The sequence below is a fragment of the Haliotis rufescens genome, unplaced genomic scaffold, assembly GCF_023055435.1.
Source record: "Haliotis rufescens isolate VD_foot unplaced genomic scaffold, xgHalRufe1.0.p SCAF_145, whole genome shotgun sequence".
Classification (NCBI taxonomy): Eukaryota; Metazoa; Mollusca; class Gastropoda; order Lepetellida; family Haliotidae; genus Haliotis; species Haliotis rufescens.
Genome location: NW_025963830.1, coordinates 71,376 through 86,578, shown reverse-complemented (window position 1 = coordinate 86,578; position 15,203 = coordinate 71,376). Strand labels below are relative to the sequence as shown.

Below are 15,203 nucleotides of genomic sequence, written 5' to 3'. Positions count from 1 at the left end.
TTGTTGCTGTCGTCTAACCATTCTCATTGGCCCTCACACGGGTGCATGTTACTTGATGCTGTCGTGTAACAATTCTCATTGGCCCTCACACGGATGCATGTTACTTGCTGCGGTCGTCAAACCATTCTCATTGGCCCTCACACATGTGCATGTTGCTTTTTGCTGTCGTCTAATCATTCTCATTGGCCCTCACACGGGTGCATGTTACTTGTTGCTTTCGTCTAACCATTCTCATTGGCCCTCACACGGGTGCATGTTGCTTTTTGCTGTCGTGTAGCAGGGAACCACAACAACGAAATGCAGAGTAAGATGTGCAGTGTTTATTATGTAAATATGTATCAGTGGATACGTATAGTACTATATACAGGCAACCTTGATGGCGGGTGCTTGTGAAGTTGTAAAGAGTTTTGTCGTTATTATTTATTATTATAATTCACCCTCTCGTATTTGCAATATTACGGAGAAGATCGGTGGGAAAATATATTTCCATTAAAAATAACTTTCCTTGAAGGAAGGCACATATAAATGGTTAAAATGACACGTTATCACTAAGGTTAACCATGAATGGACATCAGATTATTCATGCAATTTCTCGATTCACAAAACCACCAATCCACAGTCTACAACAGTTTATATTCAACATTATGCACAGCTTATACAAGCTTTGCATGGTTTTCAAAACTCTGTTGTTCTATGAGCGCAACACCTGTTTGTACTTTACACACCAAATACAGTATAAAACGTCAATTCTAAATAATAATCAGTGTTGATTATGTCTGCCTTAGCATATTCAAACTATTTCCAAAAATAACCGACAAGCCAATAAAAAGGGCGAATATAAAGTAAGAAAAATATGTTTAACGTTGTGAAATTAATATAACTTTCACTTCAACCTCTTCAATAAGTTGAATACGTCATTCGTCCAAAATAACTTATGGTTATAATATGCTTCCAAAGTATGTTTAAAATATTCAGCAAACAATCGGCTATCTCATCTACCCTCCCCCGGTCAGAACCTATAAACGTCAGCGCTATCAATAAATGATAATTAACACTTCCTCACGTAGCCGGGTCTTACGTATGTACATGCACGTGGGAAACTGATCTTGATTATGTTATACTTCTGCCTACAAAATCTGCCCGATATGGTTAATCAGGTAGACTTGTAGAGCGGGCGGGCTGTCGCTTCACCAACGACTACACAAACGATGAAGAAACGCCGTCCGACTTTCTGCCTGTGTGTAAGTGACAGAGCGGGTCTCCGCACCGGGATACTGGCTACTCAGCCTCGATGTGCATCCGGTCACGTGATTATAATTACTTGTACCATTTTTCAACCTGCAACAATTCATTAACTTGACTGCTGTCGTCTAAAACTTGACCCCAGAGACGGGCCAGAGTCTTGTCGTCCATCGACCCCCTCTCTACTAACCGAGGGCGAACAGTGTCTTTGGAATGTGATCAGTATTATCTAAACAGTTGCAGATAAGACGCACAGTACCAATGCAAAATGTCATATTGTATAATACTATATTATATGTTATATTGTATGTAATATTAGGATACATTATTTTAATATTAATTAATAAAACAGGCTACAGACAATGGGTGACTGCTGTGACAACAACACTGAACACATTTACAACACTGTCCTAAGATTCAGTTAATACGGCAAACATTCACATGTGCACATATAAAGAGCAAAAACAGATCATTGCATTTATTGGTTTTGATGTTTAATACTTAAACATAGATCTGGTCCTGATATGATTTGATTACGACAAAAAGCCACAGAATATGAACATCAATATCAACAGATAAACATACAGATGCTGACATGTAAGTTATTCTTGTTAACACCGCAAATCAACATCTAGTAATGTCAAACACAAACTTTCAGTTGCAAACAAGTTCGATAGTGATCCGTTCTTCAGCAGCCCATGCTTGCTGTAATGGCGACTATGCTTGTCGTAAGTGGCGACTATGCTTGTCGTAAGAGGAGACTAACTGGATCGGGTTGTCAGGCTAGCTGACAGGGTTGATGCATGTCATTGTATACCAATTACGTGGGTCGACCCTCGTGATGTCAAGCACTGGCTTGTCTGGACCACACTCGATTATTTACAGACCGCCGTCATATAGCTGGAATATTGCTGAGTGCGGCGTTGAACAACAATCAAACACATTTAGTTCATGGTAACTATTCCGTGTTTGGGGCAACTACGCTGCCAGGGATACAGATAACCTAACCTAATGTCTTGTTCTTTTCAAATGTGGGGCGAGATACTTATCAGGAAAAGCATTCAATAACATTACCATGATTTGGAGTAAACTGCGTCACAATATTCCATTCGTTTTGTAACACATGACAGTACCCACAGACAGAACAGACATATACTCTGCACAAAAATGTAACGCAAATGTAGTTAAATTGTAAATACCTGACTGAGTGCTGCCGACAGCCGTACACAAATAATATAAAAAATGGTTTGTTTCTTTCTGCATGGATTGAGATTGAGGATAAATCACAACCACGTGATACTCTGGCGCTAAAACACACCAACATTGACATGCACGTGTAACATCACTTGTTGGGCTATAAAAACGCTGGGCTTTCCTTTGCATGCCATCACAATCTTACAACAGGTGAACAGCGAAAATATACCATGCCTGACGGAAGCCAAACGCAACAACGCCATCGGCCAAGTGCAAACAGAAGAATCATCTTAAGCTGTAAGCAGGTTTTTCCACGTAGCACCAAGCACCATTACAAGAGTGTGGAACCGTAATCAGAGACACGCGACAACAACCGACCTCCCCAGATCCGGACGAACACGTATCACTACCAGAGCACAGGGAAGACTCATACAGCTACGTCTTTTACGTGAAGGAACCACCACCGCCACCACTACAACTACGGTAATACCAGGATGTGTGTAGGATATTGGCCCAGACAGTGAGGTACCGTTCCCGCGCAGAGGGTATTCACGCCAGACGACCAGTTCGAGGTGTCAACTTGACGGACCTGCATCGTCGGCTGCGACGTCAGTGGTGTCAAGGTTATAGAGTATGGTCACCAGTGAGATGGGACAAATTGGGTTAAGTGACGAGTCATGTGTTATGCTTCGCCGTGCGGATGGTAGACGTCGTGTTTACGCGGGGAAAGTTATGCACGAAACTACACAGATTTGGTGATGGCAGTGTGACGATGTGAGCAGCCATTTCCTACACTTGTAGAACAGACTTGGTGCAAGTTCTGGGGAATTTATCGGCACAACGGTACACGGATGAGATTCTTCGGCTACACATCTAACAAGGCAACGCCCGACACTTGCGGCTATACAAGCAAGAGATTGAGAAGAGTTGACCTTCTTGAAAATCTACTGTTCCATGTATGCCATACGAAATCTGGGTAAATGACAATGATGTGTGCCATTTTTTAACATTCGATCATCATCTATTACTATATACCATGCGAGTATCTATATGATACGTAACATTTACATCTTAAATCACTTTGCGGTTGTTTTTGTTGCAGAGTATATGTAGTTTGAAAGAGTTTGAATACTTAGACCAATTAGACTTGACACACATACTTCCATTGCATGACAACTGAAGTACATTCGTCAGTTGAAGTGTGATTATACACAAGGCAGTCGTTGGTGCAGACGAGGGTGACGCTGCTTCCCCCAGTCCAGGTCCATCTGTCCTCCAAACAGAGTCCGCCAATAGTCACTGCAGGGCGGGAAACGCAAAATGAAATTTAAACAAACGTATAAATAATAAACTCCATCCCAAAAGTAGGTGAGGAGTGGAGCTAGGCTTGACCACTTTGAATATTTTTTCGGTTGTATCACCACATCGGATCAGCTTAATATAATGTTTAAGTTGTACACAAGCGATGCTCCCATGTTGCAAACATCCCAGGCAGTATTGGTTATATGGTGCAAACATCCCGGGCACTATTGGTTATATGGTTCCATCATCCCGGGCACTATTGGTTATATGGTTCCATCATCCCGGGCATTATTGGTTATATGGTTCCAACATCCCGGGCACTATCGGTTATATGGTGCAAACATCCCGGGCACTATTGGTTATATGGCGCAAACATCCCGGGCACTATTGGTTATATGGCTCCAACATCCCGGGCACTATTGGTTATATAGTGCAAACATCCCGGGCACTATTGGTTATATGGTTCCAACATCCCCGGCATTATTGGTTATATGGTGCAAACATCCCGGGCACTATTGGTTATATGGCGCAAACATCCCGGGCACTATTGGGTATATGGTGCAAACATCCCAGGCACTATTGGTTATATGGTGCAAACATCCCAGGCAGTATTGGTTATCTGGAGCAAACATCCCGGGCACTATTGGTTATATGGTTCCAACATCCCGGGCACTATTGGTTATATGGTGCAAACATGCCGGGCACTATTGGTTATATGGCGCAAACATCCCGGGCACTATTGGGTATATGGTGCAAACATCCCGGGCACTATTGGTTATATGGTGCCAACATCCCAGGCAGTATTGGTTATATGGTGCAAACATACCGGGCACTATTGGGTATATGGTGCAAACGTCCCGGGCAGTATTGGTTATATGGTGCTGACATCCCGGGCAGTATTGGTTATATGGCGCAAACATCCCGGGCACTATCGGTTATATGGTGCAAACATCCCAGGCACTATTGGTTAAACGGTGCAAACATCCCGGGCACTATTGGTTATATGGTTCCATCATCCCGGGCACTATTGGTTACATGGTTCCATCATCCCAGGCACTATTGGTTATAGGGTTCCAACATCCCGGGCACTATTCGTTATCTGGATCCAACATCCCGGGCACTATTGGTTATATGGTGCAAACATCTCGGGCACTATTGGTTATATGGTGCAAACATCCCAGGCAGTATTGGTTATCTGGTGCAAACATCCCGGGCACTATTGGTTATATGGTGCAAACATCCCGGGCACTATTGGTTATATGGTGCAAACATCCTGGGCACTCTTGGTTATATGGTGCAAACATCTCGGGCACTATTGGTTATATGGTGCAAACATCCCCAGACACAATTGGTGATATGGTGCAAACATCTCTGGCACTATTGGTTATATAGTGCAAACATCCCGGGCACTATTGGTTATATGGTGCAAACATCTCGTGCACTATTGGTTATATGGTGCCAACATCCCGGGCACTTTTGGTTATATGGTGCAAACATCTCGGGCACTTTTGGTTAAACGGTGCAAACATCCCAACCACTATTGGTTATATGGTTCAAAAATCCCGGGCACTATTTGTTATATGACGCAACCAAACCAAGGATCATGATCATTTTGAATCCGAGATTCGAACTGATGATCAACTGCTGAGAGAAATATTTAGATTACATCATTCCTATCATGTCTAACTAGCTGGATCCGTATCTTAAATAGTCATTTTGTAATTATCACGAATAAGTAAGCTGAAGAAACTATATTCTGATTATACGGTTGAACGTCTTTCCCATATGGGTAAATCGGGTATAAACATAAATGTTATTATAACTCATGCATGGCTCGAGACATTTCCTACATACGAAACACACGACAGTGTTAGACTGACACCCCTTCACACGAAACACACGACATTGTTAGACTGACACCCCTTCAAACGAAACACACGACAGTGTTAGACTGGAACCCCTTCACACGAAACACACGACAGTGTTAGACTGACACCCCTTCACACGAAACACACGACAATGTTAGAATGACACCACTTCACACGAAACACACGACTTTGTTAGACTGGAACCCCTTCACACGAAACACACGACAATGTTAGACTGACACCCCTTCACACGAAACACACGACAGTGTTAAACTGGAACCCCTTCACACCAAACACACGACAATGTTTGACTGAAACCCCTTCACACGAAACACACGACATTGTTAGACTGACACCCCTTCACACGAAACACACGACATTGTTAGACTGACACCCCTTCAAACGAAACACACGACAGTGTTAGACTGGAACCCCTTCACACGAAACACACGACAGTGTTAGACTGGAACCCCTTCACACGAAACACACGACAATGTTAGAATGACACCACTTCACACGAAACACACGACCGTGTTAGACTGGAACCCCTTCACACGAAACACACGACAATGTTAGACTGACACCCCTTCACACGAAACACACGATATGTTAGACTGACACTCCTTTACACGAAACACACGACAATGTTAGACTGGCACCTCTTCACACGAAACACACGACAGTGTTAGACGGGCACCCCATTCACACGAAACACACGACATTGTTAGACTGACACCCCTTCACACGAAACAAACGACATTGTTACACTGACACCCCTTCACACGAAATACAAGACCGTTTTGGACTGGCACCCTTTCACACGAAACACACGACTTTGTTAGACAAGCACCCCTTCACACGAAACACACGACAATGTTAGACTGGCACCCCTTCACACGAAACACACGACAATGTAAGACTGAAACCCCTTCACACGAAACACACGACAGTGTTAGACTGACACCTATTCACACGAAACACACGACCGTGTTGGACTGGCACCCTTTCACACGAAACACACGACATTGTTAGACAAGCACCCCTTCACACGAAACACACGACAATGTTAAACTGGCACCCCTTCACACGAAACACACGACAATGTAAGACTGAAACCCCTTCACACGAAACACACGACAGTGTTAGACTGGAAACCCTTCACACGAAACACACGACAATGTTAGAATGACACCACTTCACACGAAACACACGACCGTGTTAGACTGGAACCCCTTCACACGAAACACACGACAATGTTAGACTGACACCCCTTCACACGAAACACACGATATGTTAGACTAACACTCCTTTACACGAAACACACGACCTTGTTAGACTGGCAACTCTTCACATGAAACACACGACAGTGTTAGACGGGCACCCCTTCACACGAAACACACGACATTGTTAGACTGGCACCCCTTCACACGAAACACACGACATTGTTAGACTGACACCCCTTCACACGAAATACACGACCGTGTTGGACTGGCACCCTTTCACACGAAACACACGACATTGTTAGACAAGCACCCCTTCACACGAAACACACGACAATGTTAGACTGGCACCCCTTCACACGAAACACACGACAATGTAAGACTGAAACCCCTTCACACGAAACACACGACAGTGTTAGACTGACACCTATTCACACGAGACAAACGACATTGTTAGACTGGCACCCATTCACAAGAAACACACGACAGTGTTAGACTGACACCCCTTCACACGAAACACAGGACAATGTCAGATTGACACCCCTTCACACGAAACACACGATATGTTAGACTGACACTCCTTTACACGAAACACACGACATTGTTAGACTGGCACCTCTTCACACGAAACACACGACAGTGTTAGACGGGCACCCCTTCACACGAAACACACAACATTGTTAGACTGGCACCCCTTCACACGAAACACACGACATTGTTGGAGTGACACCCCTTCACACGAAACACACGACCGTGTTGGACTGGCACCCTTTAACACGAAACACACGACATTGTTAGACAAGCACCCCTTCACACGAAACACACGACAATGTTAGACTGGCACCCCTTCACACGAAACACACGACAATGTAAGACTGAAACCCCTTCACACGAAACACACGTCAGTGTTAGACTGATACCTATTCACACGAGACAAACGACATTGTTAGACTGACACCCCTTCACACGATACACACGACATTGTGAGACTGAAACCCCTTCACACGAAACAGACGAAATTGTTAGATTGGCACATCTTCGCACGAAACACACGACAGTGTTAGACTGATACCCCTTCACACGAAACACACGACGATGTTAGACTGACACCCCTCCACACGAAACACACGACAATGTAAGACTGAAACTCCTTCACACGAAACACACGACAGTGTTAGACTGACACCCATTCACACGAGACAAACGACATTGTTCGACTGGCACCCCTTCACACGAAACACACGACATTGTTAGACTGACACCCCTTCACACGAAACACACGACATTGTTAGACTGACACCTCATCACACGAAACAAACGACATTGTTCGACTTGCACCCTTCCACACGAAACACATGACAATGTTAGACTGACACCCCTTCAAACGAAACACACGACAGTGTTAAACTGGAACCCCTTCACACGAAACACACGAAAATGTAAGATTGAAACCCCTTCACACGAAACAGACGACAATGTTAGACTGACACCCCTTCACATGAAACACACGACGGTGTTAGACTGATACCCCTTCAAACGAAACAAAAGACACTGTTAGACTGACACTCCTTCACACAAAACACACGACCGTGTTAGACTGGAACCCCTTCACACCAAACACACGACAATGTTAGACTGACACCCCTTCAAACGAAACACACGACCGTGTTAAACTGGCACCTCTTCACACGAAACACACGACAGTGTTAGAATGACACCCCTTCACACGAAACACAGGACAATGTTAGACTGACACCCCTTCACACGAAACACACGACAGTGTTAGACTGACACCCCTTCACACGAAAAACACGACATTTTTAGACTGGCACCTCTTCACACGAAACACACGACAGTGTTAGACTTACACTCCTTCACACGAAAGACACGACTTTGTTAGACTGGAACCCCTTCACACGAAACACACGACAATGTTAGACTGACACCCCTTCACACGAAACATAAGACCGTGTTAAACTGGAACCCCTTCACACCAAACACACGACAATGTTTGACTGAAACCCCTTCACACGAAACACACGACATTGTTAGACTGATACCCTTTCACACGAAACACACGACAATGTAAGACTGACACCCCTTCACACGAAACACACGACAGTGTTAGACTGACACCCCTTCACACGAAACACACGACAATGTTAGAATGACACCCCTTCACACGAAACACACGACCGTGTTAGACTGGAGCCCCTTCACACGAAACCCACGATATGTTAGACTGACACTCCTTTACACGAAACACACGACATTGTTAGACTGGCACTTCTTCACACGAAACACACGACAGTGTTAGTCGGGCACCCCTTCACACGAAACACACGACATTGTTAGACTGGCACCCCTTCACACGAAAAACACGACATTGTTAGACTGACACCCCTTCACACGAAACACACGACCGTGTTGGACTGGCACCCTTTCACACGAAACACACGACATTGTTAGACAAGCACCCATTCACACGAAACGTACGACAATGTTAGACTGGCACCCCTTCACACGAAAATCACGACAATGTAGGACTGAAACCCCTTCACACGAAACACACGACAGTGTTAGACTGACACCCCTTCACACGAAACAAACGACATTGTTAGACTGGCACCCATTCACACGAAACACACGACAGTGTTAGACTGACACCTCTTCACACGAAATAAAAAACATTCTTAGACTGACACCTCTTCACACGAAACAAACGACAGTGATAAACTGTCACCCCTTTACACGAAACACACGACATTGTTAGACTGGATCCCCTTCACACGAAACACACGACAGTGTTAGACTGACACCCCAGCACACGAAACACACGACAGTGTTAAACTGACACCCCTTCACACGAAACACACGACAGTGTTAGACTTGCACCCCTTCACACGAAACACACGACATTGTTAGACTGACACCCCTTCACAAAAAACATATGACATTATTAGACTGACACCTCATCACACGAAACAAACGACATTGTTCGACTGGCACCCTTCCACACGAAACACACGACATTCTTAGACTGACACCCCTACACACGAAACACACGACAGTGTTAGACTAACACCAATTCACACGAAACATACGACAATGTTAGACTGACACCCCTTCACACGAAACACACGACAGTGTTTGACTGACACCCCTTCACACGAAACACACGACAATGTTAGACTGAAACCCCTTCACACGAAACACACGACCGTGTTAAACTGGAACCCCTTCACACGAAACATACGCCAGTCTTAGACTGACACTCGTTTACACGAAACACACGACATTGTTAGACTGACACCCCTTCACACGAAACACACGACAGTGTTCGAATGATACCCCTTCACACGAAACACACGACAATGTTAGACTGACACCCCTTTACACGAAACACACGACAATGTTAGACTGACACCCCTTCAAACGAAACACACGACAGTGTTAAACTGGAACCCCTTCACACGAAACACACGACAGTTTTAAACTGACACCCCATCACACGAAACACACGACAGTGTTAAACTGACACCCCTTCACACGAAACACACGACAGTGTTAGACGGGCACCCCTTCACACGAAACACACGACATTGTTAGACTGACACCCCTTCACACGAAACACACGATATGTTAGACTGACACTCCTTTACACGAAACACACGACGATGTTAGACTGGCACCTCTTCACACGAAACACACGACAGTGTTAGGCTTGCACCCCATTCACACGAAACACACGACATTGTTAGACTGGCACCCCTTCACACGAAACAAACGACATTGTTACACTGACACCCCTTCACACGAAATACAAGACCGTTTTGGACTGGCACCCTTTCACACGAAACACACGACTTTGTTAGACAAGCACCCCTTCACACGAAACACACGACAATGTTAGACTGGCACCCCTTCACACGAAACACACGACAATGTAAGACTGAAACCCCTTCACACGAAACACACGACAGTGTTAGACTGACACCTATTCACACGAGACAAACGACATTGTTTGACTGGAACCCCTTCACACGAAACACACGACAATGTTAGACTGACACCCCTTCACACGAAACACACGACAGTGTTAGACTGACACCTATTCACACGAGACAAACGACATTGTTAGACTGGAACCCCTTCACACGAAACACACGACAATGTTAGACTGACACCCCTTCACACGAAACACACGACCGTGTTGGACTGGCACCCTTTCACACGAAACACACGACATTGTTAGACAAGCACCCCTTCACACGAAACACACGACAATGTTAGACTGGCACCCCTTCACACGAAACACACGACAATGTAAGACTGAAACCCCTTCACACGAAACACACGACAGTGTTAGACTGGAACCCCTTCACACGAAACACACGACAATGTTAGAATGACACCACTTCACACGAAACACACGACCGTGTTAGACTGGAACCCCTTCACACGAAACACACGACAATGTAAGACTGACACCCCTTCACACGAAACACACGACAATGTTAGACTGACACCCCTTCACACGAAACACACGACAATGTTAGAATGACACCCCTTCACACGAAACACACGACCGTGTTAGACTGGAGCCCCTTCACACGAAACCCACGATATGTTAGACTGACACTCCTTTACACGAAACACACGACATTATTAGACTGGCACTTCTTCACACGAAACACACGACAGTGTTAGTCGGGCACCCCTTCACACGAAACACACGACATTGTTAGACTGGCACCCCTTCACACGAAAAACACGACATTGTTAGACTGACACCCCTTCACACGAAACACACGACCGTGTTGGACTGGCACCCTTTCACACGAAACACACGACATTGTTAGACAAGCACCCATTCACACGAAACGTACGACAATGTTAGACTGGCACCCCTTCACACGAAAATCACGACAATGTAGGACTGAAACCCCTTCACACGAAACAGACGACAGTGTTAGACTGACACCCCTTCACACGAGACAAACGACATTGTTAGACTGGCACCCATTCACACGAAACACACGACAGTGTTAGACTGACACCTCTTCACACGAAATAAAAAACATTCTTAGACTGACACCTCTTCACACGAAACAAACGACAGTGATAAACTGTCACCCCTTTACACGAAACACACGACATTGTTAGACTGGATCCCCTTCACACGAAACACACGACAGTGTTAGACTGACACCCCAGCACACGAAACACACGACAGTGTTAAACTGACACCCCTTCACACGAAACACACGACAGTGTTAGACTTGCACCCCTTCACACGAAACACACGACATTGTTAGACTGACACCCCTTCACAACAAACATATGACATTATTAGACTGACACCTCATCACACGAAACAAACGACATTGTTCGACTGACACCCCTTCACACGAAAAACACGACCGTGTTAGACTGGCACCCTTTCACACGAAACACACGACATTGTTAGACAAGCACCCATTCACACGAAACGTACGACAATGTTAGACTGGCAACCCTTCACACGAAAATCACGACAATGTAGGACTGAAACCCCTTCACACGAAACAGACGACAGTGTTAGACTGACACCCCTTCACACGAGACAAACGACATTGTTAGACTGGCACCCATTCACACGAAACACACGACAGTGTTAGACTGACACCTCTTCACACGAAATAAAAAACATTCTTAGACTGACACCTCTTCACACGAAACAAACGACAGTGATAAACTGTCACCCCTTTACACGAAACACACGACATTGTTAGACTGGATCCCCTTCACACGAAACACACGACAGTGTTAGACTGACACCCCAGCACACGAAACACACGACAGTGTTAAACTGACACCCCTTCACACGAAACACACGACAGTGTTAGACTTGCACCCCTTCACACGAAACACACGACATTGTTAGACTGACACCCCTTCACAACAAACATATGACATTATTAGACTGACACCTCATCACACGAAACAAACGACATTGTTCGACTGGCACCCTTCCACACGAAACACACGACATTCTTAGACTGACACCCCTACACACGAAACACACGACAGTGTTAGACTAACACCAATTCACACGAAACATACGACAATGTTAGACTGACACCCCTTCACACGAAACACACGACAGTGTTTGACTGACACCCCTTCACACGAAACGCACGACAATGTTAGACTGACATCCCTTCACACGAAACACACGACCGTGTTAGACTGGAACCCCTTCACACCAAACACACGACATTGTTAGACTGACACCCCTTCACACGAAACATACGCCAGTCTTAGACTGACACTCGTTTACACGAAACACACGACATTGTTAGACTGACACCCCTTCACACGAAACACACGACAGTGTTAGAATGATACCCCTTCACACGAAACACACGACAATGTTAGACTCACACCCCTTTACACGAAACACACGACAATGTTAGACTGACACCCCTTCAAACGAAACACACGACAGTGTTAAACTGGAACCCCTTCACACGAAACACACGACAGTTTTAAACTGGCACCCCATCACACGAAACACACGACAGTGTTAAACTGACACCCCTTCACACGAAACACACGACAGTGTTAGACGGGCACCCCTTCACACGAAACACACGACATTGTTAGACTGACACCCCTTCACACGAAACACACGATATGTTAGACTGACACTCCTTTACACGAAACACACGACAATGTTAGACTGGCACCTCTTCACACGAAACACACGACAGTGTTAGACGGGCACCCCATTCACACGAAACACACGACATTGTTAGACTGGCACCCCTTCACACGAAACAAACGACATTGTTACACTGACACCCCTTCACACGAAATACAAGACCGTTTTGGACTGGCACCCTTTCACACGAAACACACGACTTTGTTAGACAAGCACCCCTTCACACGAAACACACGACAATGTTAGACTGGCACCCCTTCACACGAAACACACGACAATGTAAGACTGAAACCCCTTCACACGAAACACACGACAGTGTTAGACTGGAACCCCTTCACACGAAACACACGACAATGTTAGAATGACACCACTTCACACGAAACACACGACCGTGTTAGACTGGAACCCCTTCACACGAAACACACGACAATGTTAGACTGACACCCCTTCACACGAAACACACGATATGTTAGACTAACACTCCTTTACACGAAACACACGACCTTGTTAGACTGGCAACTCTTCACACGAAACACACGACAGTGTTAGACGGGCACCCCTTCACACGAAACACACGACATTGTTAGACTGGCACCCCTTCACACGAAACACACGACATTGTTAGACTAACACCCCTTCACACGAAATACACGACCGTGTTGGACTGGCACCCTTTCACACGAAACACACGACATTGTTAGACAAGCACCCCTTCACACGAAACACACGACAATGTTAGACTGGCACCCCTTCACACGAAACACACGACAATGTAAGACTGAAACCCCTTCACACGAAACACACGACAGTGTTAGACTGACACCTATTCACACGAGACAAACGACATTGTTAGACTGGCACCCATTCACAAGAAACACACGACAGTGTTAGACTGACCCCCCTTCACACGAAACACAGGACAATGTTAGATTGACACCCCTTCACACGAAACACACGATATGTTAGACTGACACTCCTTTACACGAAACACACGACATTGTTAGACTGGCACCTCTTCACACGAAACACACGACAGTGTTAGACGGGCACCCCTTCACACGAAACACACAACATTGTTAGACTGGCACCCCTTCACACGAAACACACGACATTGTTACACTGACACCCCTTCACACGAAACACACGACCGTGTTGGACTGGCACCCTTTCACACGAAACACACGACATTGTTAGACAAGCACCCCTTCACACGAAACACACGACAATGTTAGACTGGCACCCCTTCACACGAAACACACGACAATGTAAGACTGAAACCCCTTCACACGAAACACACGTCAGTGTTAGACTGACACCTATTCACACGAGACAAACGACATTGTTAGACTGACACCCCTTCACACGATACACACGACATTGTGAGACTGAAACCCCTTCACACGAAACAGACGAAATTGTTAGATTGGCACATCTTCGCACGAAACACACGACAGTGTTAGACTGATACCCCTTCACACGAAACACACGACGATGTTAGACTGACACCCCTCCACACGAAACACACGACAATGTAAGACTGAAACTCCTTCACACGAAACACACGACAGTGTTAGACTGACACCCATTCACACGAGACAAACGACATTGTTAGACTGGCACCCATTCACACGAAACACACGACATTGTTAGACTGACACCCCTTCACACCAA

At 45.4% G+C, this 15,203-nt stretch overlaps 1 protein-coding gene across 2 annotated transcripts in view; it reads right to left on the bottom strand.

The window, feature by feature from the left end:
• Positions 1 to 319: 319 nt before the first annotated feature.
• The window catches only part of LOC125379753, an 80,494-nt gene continuing 65,610 nt past the window's right edge, over positions 320 to 15,203 (bottom strand). For both annotated transcript variants that reach the window (XM_048395791.1, XM_048395792.1), the window contains exon 3: positions 320 to 3,735. In XM_048395791.1, the coding sequence (XP_048251748.1) occupies positions 3,578 to 3,735 (158 nt within the window). In that variant the 3' untranslated portion in view covers positions 320 to 3,577. The remainder of the gene's footprint in view (positions 3,736 to 15,203) is intronic.